The following is a 10,044-nucleotide window of genomic DNA, read 5'->3' on the forward strand; positions in this document are numbered from 1 at the left end:
GAACAATATGTGTGTGTGTGTGCGATGTACAGTACGAGAGGGGCAATATATGTACCGTTTTGAAAAATGAGGGGCAACATTTAAACTACGGGAGGACACTATAGGTACCGTTACCCAAAATGGTCCCTCGACTATAGCTAAATTCACAAAATGGTCCTCGACTTTCAATTTCAACCAATTAAGTCCTTAACTTTGTAATTTTGACAAGATTTGGTCATCCATCTATTTGACCGTTTGTTGACCGTGATCGACGATCTCCAGAAGAACCTTCAGCTCTCGTCGGAGCACGTGGAGGCCTCTAGGATGATGTTGCACTGGTTCGGAAACACGCCGTCTTCTTCGCTCTGGTACGAACTCAACTACATTGAATCCAAAGGGAGGATGAAGAAATACGACCGGATTTGGTAGATTGCTTTTGACAGTAGATTCAAATGTAACAGTGAGGTCTGAAAATGCAACCGGAATCTTAAAAAACCGATGGTGGACCATGAAATTATATATATATCCTCAAAAATCACAGTCAACAAATGATCAAATAGATGGAGGACCAAATCGTGTCAAAATTACAAAGTTAAGGACTTAATTGGTTGAAATTGAAAGTCGATGACCAATTTGTGAATTTAGCTATAGTCGAGGGACCATTTTAGGTATTTACTCTTTTGAAAATTGAGGGGCAATATTTATACTACTAATAATTTAGGGGTGATATTGATAATTGACATATTACGAAGGGGCATAAATTACAATTTTGCCTTGAAGTACAATTAGTTTATTTTTTATTTTTTTGGGAACGATGGGGGTGGGTGGAGGAACCCAACAACCTAGCTACTCCTGCTCTTCACATGCAGCAGTGAACAATCCTCGGAGAGAATTCCATGTATGCTCACCGGAGGGCCCATGAACTCGATCCAATCACAATGTCTACTGGGAGAATGGATATGAAGGGATTGGCAAGATGATCAGCAGCGTTATTGAAACTCTGATCTGGGGAGAGAAGTTAATCATGATGCTCCAATCCCTTCACATCCATTCTCTACACAGGGCAACAATTCTTCCATTCTCGCCAATAATCCATTCCACCACTTGAGCTGAATCACATAGCATGCAATGTGTATCTTTTTCCTTCCCGATTCCCAAGCCCATTTTATTCCCATATAAGCTGCCCATAATTCACCTTCTGTAGGGCTTGTTGCCTTTACCATACAGCTGAATCCGCTTATCCAATCCCCATGATATATGGTTTCTCAGAAGTCCTCCGCACCCCGTGGGTTGGCTTGACGAGATGAAATATTCGCACCTCCCAAATGAATATTCCTCTCCACAATTCGAACATCCCGCTTTCCACGTGAAGCCATGCATGGCGTTTTTGCCATGCATATATTTCTCTATAATGACCTTTGCCCAAAGATGATTTTTTTCGGTCAGCATTCTCCAACCCATCTTCGTCAAGAATGCCACATTCATCTCTTTAAGCCTTTTTAAACCTAGACCACCTTGATCTTTTGGTTTCGTCACTTTCTCCTAGTTGACAAGGTGCGTACCATTGCCCCAAATAAATTTTCGAATCTTGCTTTCAATGGTGTCACAAATCCCTTTTGGGAGGTAGATGGATTGCATCATATAATAAGGCATGGCACTGAGTATACTTTGAGTCAAGACCGTTCAACCAGCTAAGGACAAGTGGCGTCCTTTCCAACCCTCCAATCTGGCATCCACTTTCTCAATTAAAGTTGTGAATTAATTCTTAGTCACTCTACCATGGATTGATGGCTCTCCGAGATACCGCCCAAGGTCCTCCGTGTTTACAAATCCGGCTTCTCTTGTGATTTCTTGGGTCAACCATGGCTCCACAGTTTTGGAAAAGAAGATCTGAGATTTTTGGATACTCACTTTTTGCCCTACCATTGCTTTGAAGCGGTGCAGGAATTGTTTCAACACTCTCATTTGATCCACTGAGGCTTCTGCAATTAAGATCATATCATCATCAAAGAGTAAGTGAGTTAGAACAGGGCCATACCTGGACATTTTTACATCCTTCCAACTGTCGTTAGCTACTTCCTCCTTGATCATTTGGCTCAACCTATCAATACAAAGGACGAACATGTAGGGAGAAATGGGTTGCCTTGTCTAAGTCCTCTCTTTGGTGTATTCTAATCTTGTTGAGCGCCTTTCCAAAGGATGCCAAGTCTAGTAGTGGTCACGCACTCCATGATTATTTTTACCCAATGGTCTCCTATCCCAAGGTCATTCAGCGTGTCACGTAGGAAATGCTAAGATAATCGATCATACGCCTTTTCCAAATCAATCTTCATAACCATTAACCTTGTTCCTCCTTTTTTGGTCCTCATAGTGTGTAGGAGTTCCTGGTAGATTGCAATATTGTCGACAATCTGTCTCTTGGGAACAAAGCTACTTGTTCTACACCAATAATATTTGGCATCACGCTTTTGAGCCTGTTAGTAATGACCTTTGTCATTACTTTGTATTTGACGTTACATAGGCCGATTGGTCTAAACTAACTGACAAACGCAGCTCTGGATGCTTGACCTTAGGGATAAGGGCAATTAGGGTGTCATTCCAGTGCTCGGGCATCCTTGCGTTTGTGAAAAACTCCTTCACTTTATCTATCAAATCCTGTCCTACTGCATCCCACGCTTTTTGATAGAACCCGGCTTAAAATCCATCAGGGCCTGGGCCTGGGGCTTTATAGGGTGCCACGTCGAAGAGTGCTCTCTTTACCTCATCAGTTGTGACATTCCTGCAAAATATATTAATCTCGTCATTAGTAAGCCTAGGACAACTAGTGTTACCATACTTGGTGACTTCATAATCCTGCTATTCTATAAAAAAACTTGTAGAAATGGTCCTGAACCATTTTCGCCATTTCTGACTCATCACAGATCCATTCCCCTTCAGAGTTTTTTAACCCCGAGATACAAGTTGTAGCTTTCTTCACTTTCGTAATTGCGTGGTAATATTTAGTGTTTCTGTCACCCGACGCGATTGATTCTTCTCGTGAGCGCTGGTGCCACTCCAGTTCCTCTAAATATAAGACATTATCCAGCTCAGACCGAAGTTTGATTTCCAATTTGATCAACCCGCCTTTTTTGCCATAATCTTTTGCCCTTTGAATTCCATCTAGTTGATAATTCATTTTGCTAAGCCTCGACTTTCTTTCGCGTGTGCTCTTCTACTATCACGCGTGAGAGAGCTAAACAGTGAGAGGGTCCCTCGGATTGTCGTTCTCAAGGATGGCCGGTCGGAACTAGCCCTAAGTTGCTAAGGTCGGAAAGTAACAACTGCGTCATTAATTGCAAGCAAGTTACGCCAAAACAGGATGATTAACGTCGTAGTTGAAGCACAAAATGGAAACTAACAAGTAAACAACAAATAGGAAACAAGTAGGGGTTGGATTGCTTAGTGTGGATGAAGATGCTTAAGGCATCATTTGACATAGGGAAAGAGGAGTCCATTGCTAAGTCAAGAGAGTGACTTATGCCCTTTCACAACGTAGGTTACTAGGGCCTTGTCTAGGGTTCACCTAAACCTTTCCACAAACACCTTGCTTTCAACTCTTTCATAGCCAAGCCCTGAAGGGTTCCTTGAGCTAAGAAATGCTAAGGATAGGAGCTTGGATTGATCTAGCATAGATCAATCCCTCAAACACCATAGGAGGTGATCAAGTTCCTAGGATTCAATCAAGTCAATCCTCAACAACAAGACATACAAGCAATGGCATCAATCAATTCCTAATTTAGGAAATAAGTCATGAAAGCATCATCAACACACACTTGCACAATCCAAACCCTAGCTAATCTAGCCTACCATACTCAAATTAAACACAAAAGCACTCATGAATCTAAGCAAAGCAAAGCAACATAGAAATGGAAAATGAATAGAAATTGTACCAACAAGTAGATTAACAAAATGAAAGTAATCTTGCAAGATCCTTGAATTGGAGTTTGTCAAGCTCTTCCTTCAAGCAATCCCTCTAGAAAATCTTCTACAAAGTGTTCTTCTCCTAGATCTATTTGCTAAGCTATCTATTTCTCTTTCTAAAATCTCAAAAGCTCCCTAAAATCTAATCTAAAAACACTTTAAATAGCCTCCCCTTTCAATTCCTTCCGCAGCTCAGTCCAATGTGCCCCGCAACGCCCGAGCAACGTGCGTTGCTCGGGAACTTATTCTCCCCAACGTCCTGCGCAACGTGCGTTGCTTGGTGCGTTGAACTTTCTGGAATTTCAGCTCGGTTTCACTCCTCCACAACGTGCACTGCAACGCACATTGTGGCTGAGTTACTCGGTCCCGGCTTGTCTGATCTCCTTATTCCGCTTTGCTTCCGGTTGTGCCACTTTGCCTCGTTTAAGCCCGAAACTTACCTGAAAACTTGTAAAACACAAAGTGCGGTGGTAATTTCCAAAATAATGTAAAACATAGCTATTTGGCACACAATTGCTAAACAAAGAATTACTTTAAGCCTAAAATTCACTCTAAAAGGACACTAAAAATGTGTGTCTTTTGGCACTTATCACTAGTCTAGCGATAAGCCTTTTACGTTTTTTTTTCAAGGTCTCCTATTGTTGTTTTGCTCCATTCACTCAGACTGTCTTGGGTGGCAGCGAGCTTGTCATCAAAAGTTTTTTGACCTGTATTTTTCCAACCTTTTCTAACAATATTCATGAAGTCCTCCTGAACAGCCCAAGCCGCTCTAAACTGGAAGCATCTTGGAGTTTTTGAAATATTCTCTCCATTTACAGTTAACATTGGGATTATGATCAGACGTATAGCTCGGTAAATGTAGAATGTTTGCATTTGGGAAAAGATCAAGCCAGTCCTCGGAGCAAAGACCACAATCTAATCTTGCAGCCTTCATAGTCTCTGTGCTTTGGCCTCTTCTCCATGTATAATTTGCAGCCATCATCCATTTCATCATTAGACACCCAAATCTCCTCCACCTTCTCGTCCGGCTTATTGCCCGTAACCGTATCTTTATACGATAGGGGGCTTGGAGGAGTGTTGGTTTGCCTCTCCCCTCCGGCTTGCACTTCAACACCTTCCTCAAAGTTTGTCGGCGATGAGGCAATTGTTTTCGACTTCTTAGTACTCCTTTCCAGAAGATCTTGGTCCTCCGCCGTCATAGCCACTGAAGTGCTTTTCCGCTGACCGTCCGACACCGCTTTCGTAGAAAGCATTTTCACAAGACTGTATTCTGATTGAATTTGAATTAGTATAACTAGTTTATTGTAATCCCTCTTTGGGTATTCCCTTTCCCTTTTCTCCTTCACATACACATCATTAGTCCCCTCCATTACTCCCATTGCGTAATTGAAATAATTGTAATTTATTTAGTAATATATTCTTATTAACTTTTGTTATTTTAACACATTTAGAATTAGTATATTGAATTTTGTTATTTAAAAATTAAATTTGTAAAATAATTTTTTTTTTTAGAGAAATGAAGAAAAATTGGAGAAATGGAGAATAAAAATTTAAAAACTGTACTGGATAAATGATGAATAAAAATTAGAAAACTGTGAAAATGAAAATTGAAAAATAAAAAAATAGAATAATAAAGTAAACGATACATTTCCAAAGGTGCAAAGATGTGACAATTTATGCATAATTAATGTAGCGCCCAAGCCACTTTGTTACACATCTCCAAGGTTACCTACATCGTTATAGACATTTCCTACACTAGTAGTCTAGTGCATAGTTTCTCAAAGTTTGTAGAATTTTTCGGAACCTTGTAGATAACACTAGTGATGTAGAGAACTGTACTATAGAATCTTTTAGAACCTTTTAGAACGCATAGGATTGTATAGAATTTTAGGGAAGGTTTTACATATAGAATTATATCCGTAGAATCAAAGTAGATCGTCACCGTCTATTGAGGAGGTGGAATGATATAAATACCCCTCAAGGATCTCATTTTGTAACAACCCCAACAATAATAGTCCAAAGATCCAAGTTTCGAATAAACTTTACAAGTCATGATACGTCCGTGACAATAAGTACCCAACTCAGTTCTTACTTAAAAACTTATTTGAATTAGTTTGATAATACATGCATCATATCTCATTCTTACTTACAAACATATTTACTCTGATAATTTATGAATCATATTAAGTTCATCATAATCAGTTCTTACTTACAAACCTATTTAAAACCTAAACTCAGATGAGGACGTGGTGCTTATAACACAATAAGCTTCTTATTTGAATTATCTAAATCTATAATAAAGCAACAACTTGCTGCCCACAAAATTCTCCCACCCACAAAATTCTCCCGCCTACGTAATACGATTTAGCCTATTAGTTACTGTTTATTGCATTTTGCCCACCCACGTAAAACGATAGTTACTGTTTATTGCATTTTGCCCGCCCACGTAAAACGATGTCGTTTGCTTGCATGTGTATCCAAATTTCGGTGAATTAATGATATCTTTTTAAAGTTGTAGTTTCCAAATGTTTACCTTACCAATGCATTGGACTGCTGAGAACATGGATTTATATATATATATATATATATATATATATATATATATATATATAATAAATCCAAATCTAATCTAAATAAATAATCAATTATAAATAAAAAAAATTAAACCATATTACGAATAAAAAATATAAATCCATATTACACATAGTTACCGTAATACAAATCTAAATCTAAATTCAATTCAATCAAAAATAAATAAAGATTATGAAATCTAAATTTTGGAACTATATTAAAAACCCCTTGATATAATACAAACAAGGGAATGAAGGCTGCTGATATTATAAAGACCAAAACTATTTAAAAAATTAAAATATAAAAGAACACCAACATTTAATAACATGTTGGTGTTCCAAGACTGTGTCATCATGAAAACTCTTCGATATAAGTAATTCAAAACTCATATTTTTGCCTTTAAAAGGCTACCTTCATACTGTCCAACACCATTCTGCATCTCAAACACAGTACTGCAATGCCTTCCTTGTTCATTTATGTCAAAGATATCCATCCTCAACACAAGCTAAGAGGCATTAGAGTACGCTGTGTCAGGATATATGATGTGCCTGAAAAGAGGGGAGGTGTTAACATAAAGAGTATGGAATGTTTGTTCCATGATGATCAGGTAGTGTTCTAATGTTTTTTCCTCAATACTGCATTTTAAAACACAAGACATGGTACTAAGTATATACTGCATTGGTTTGTTTTTTGTAGGGTCATTATATACATGCCAATATTCAGGCGAAAGATGTTGTCAAATACAAAGAAGTTCTCGAAGAAGGGCAACTTTATGAGATAAAGAACTTCTATGCTATTACAAATTATTACCTCTACAAGGTCACACAACACAAATATATGTTGAAGTTCAATTATAAAACTGAGGTCAAACACATCAATTCTATAGGCTTTCCCCTTTTTATGTTTCGGTTAAGAAGTTTTGAGTCATTGAAAGATCCCAACGAAGTCAATGACAAGGAGCTTATTGGTAATACACTACAACTCTTACTATTACAAGTGTTTTTCCTTATAACAACTGCTTATAATCTTTGTATATTTTGCTGATATTATAGGTCGTGTGGTGGAGATATATAGTCCTGTTGACAAGGTTGTGGGTGGGAAAGCCACCAAATTTATTGACTTCCAAATCTGTGATAATGAGTAAGTTTTATTTTGAAATCTGTGATAATGAGTAAGTTTTATTTTGAATCATGTCTGAATAAATTCTTTGTATATTAGGCATGTTTGTCCTAAATCCTACCAGTACATAGTCATGTATTTGCTACAACTAATTTAGTAAACTTCATACCTACCTTAAACAGTGACAATTACTTAATGTGTACTTCGTGGGATTCTCATGTTGAGTTTCTACTGCCATACTACAATTCCAGTTCAAATGAACCAGTGTTGTAGTTATTCAATGCTGTAGGGCAAAGTTGGTTAGTGGTAAGTTTTCCAACCTTAGACAGATTTCATATTTTGGACTGGAATTTGTCAACACTGATATGTTTTTTACACTATTTTTTGTAGGTGGGGTCAGAATAACATCATCATATGATGTAACTAAGCTATGGTTTAATTCTGACTTTGATGAGTTCAAGGATTTCAGATCTCAGTAAGTATATATAATGCATATACTTACTGCCATCTACTAGGTGTTAATTAGTTAAATATTCTAAAAAAAATATCTTTTTTTTTTGGCAGGTTAAAAGTTCAAGAGACCCCTATTGAAAGTCTGAGCACTATGACTCTAAACTCCCAGTCCACAGGGATTGATAGTTTCCAAAAGGGTGAAAGGATTGTGTCTACAATCTTTGATCTATATAAGCTACAGGTGGTCAATTATTCCTTATGCATGTTTATTAGAAATCTTTTGTGTTGTATTTAGCATCTTTTGGATAACTATTTTTTCAGGATGGGGATTACTATGTGCCTGCTGAAATTGTTGCTATAGAGGCTTTAAGAGGGGATTGGTACTACATGGCCTGCATGACACCTGGCTGTAACAAGAAGCTTAGGAAAATTAATGGGGTTCTAAGATGTGAAAAGTGTGAAAAACCCTTTGAGGAAGGTACAACTCGATATAAAGTTTTGGTGAGAGCCTTAGACAAAACTACAGATGCCCCTTTCCTGCTATGGGATTGGGAGGTTTCAGAATTAGTTGGCATTCCTGCTACTCTGTTATATGACAAGTACAAAGAGGTACATCTCTTTGTTCTACCAAATTTATGCACTATCCTATAATGTGAATTTTAATTTTTACTAATCCTATTACTTATCATGCTGATGTTGATATCCCCACTGAGTTGGAAGTACTTATTGGTTTGAAAATGGTTTTTAAACTTGGGATTAAAAGGTCTCAAATGAAAGGGAGTAATCCAGCTTTCAATGTAATGAGAGTCCTAAGGGATGAGGAGTTATTATCTGCTTACTGTGCCAGATTGTTTGAAGATCAGGACAAAGATCTCATGTCACAGCAGATAGAAGAGGAAGAGAACACTTCTGAATATTCTGATGTATTTTTTTTGACCTACTTTTAGTGCACATACATATTGCATTTTTTAATTTTTTTTTCCTATTGTTTGGCAGGAAGCATCTAAAGAGGAAGAAGTAAATAGTCATACAACTACACAGGCAAAACAATCCCAAGTGAATGCTAAACCTGACTCACCTACTACCAAAAGGTCACTGCTGGACCAGTTTTCATCATCAAAAAGGGAGCAAAAGGTCAAAGAGGGCAGTCATTAAGAAGGAAAAAATGAACTGAATTAGTTGTTATGTATTTTTGAAGAACATTTGAAGCACTCTAAATTGTGCTGAATCTAGAGTGCTTTCTGAAATGCCCTAAACTGTTTTGTTGGTTATGTTTTTTAATTCAAACAATTGTCAGACTATTTCTGTTTTTTTTTTTTATTTTCTCACAATGCTAAGACTATTTCTTATTGGTTGCTATTATTGTCTATGTTTTATTTTCTGTTTAATTAATTTTACAACACAGACATCACACACTGTTTTTTAATCTACATCTTAACTATTTCTTGGTTATTTACCTAAGTTCATATTTTCTGATCCTATTGTATATTATGTGTTGCTATTATTAGATCTTTTTTTTTTCCTGTTTAATGACGTAGGATGGAAGCTCAAGAAACAATCACACAAATTATAAGAACTCAAAGGGAATAATATTCTTCTTCAATATCTCCAGGATTACAGAATATATGAATATATAGGCAACTCCCTATGAGAATGCAATGTTTTGAGAATGGAAAAGACATCTAGAGCCACATGAAAAATAAATACTTGATATAAATAAAAGCAACTAATAAATGCATGGGACTTGGGACTTGTATTTCAGCTGCCTGCATGTGTGAACGCCATCATTATCCCCTTCCTGAAGAAAACTCGCCCTCGAGTTTAGCAATATCTGAATACAGAGGCTCCGCATCAGAATGAAATTGGAACAAGTCAGCCACATTAAAAGTCTTGGGAATTTTCCACTCATCGGGAATGTCGACCACGTAGGCATTAGGATTGATTCTTCGCAGGATCTTGAAA

The 10,044-nt window shown here is 37.4% G+C and overlaps 1 protein-coding gene across 1 annotated transcript; it reads left to right on the forward strand.

The window, feature by feature from the left end:
- The first annotated feature begins 6,967 nt into the window (after positions 1 to 6,967).
- Positions 6,968 to 9,237, forward strand: LOC109173075 (replication protein A 70 kDa DNA-binding subunit-like). Its single transcript, XM_019322333.1, has 9 exons — positions 6,968 to 7,117; positions 7,207 to 7,477; positions 7,563 to 7,650; positions 7,919 to 7,935; positions 8,020 to 8,104; positions 8,194 to 8,323; positions 8,404 to 8,691; positions 8,796 to 9,005; positions 9,079 to 9,237. The coding sequence occupies exons 1-9, from the start codon at positions 6,968 to 6,970 to the stop codon at positions 9,235 to 9,237; spliced, it is 1,398 nt and encodes a 465-aa protein (XP_019177878.1).
- Positions 9,238 to 10,044: the final 807 nt, after the last annotated feature.

Source organism: Ipomoea nil, unplaced genomic scaffold (assembly GCF_001879475.1).
Source record: "Ipomoea nil cultivar Tokyo-kokei standard unplaced genomic scaffold, Asagao_1.1 scaffold0465, whole genome shotgun sequence".
NCBI lineage: Eukaryota > Viridiplantae > Streptophyta > Magnoliopsida > Solanales > Convolvulaceae > Ipomoea > Ipomoea nil.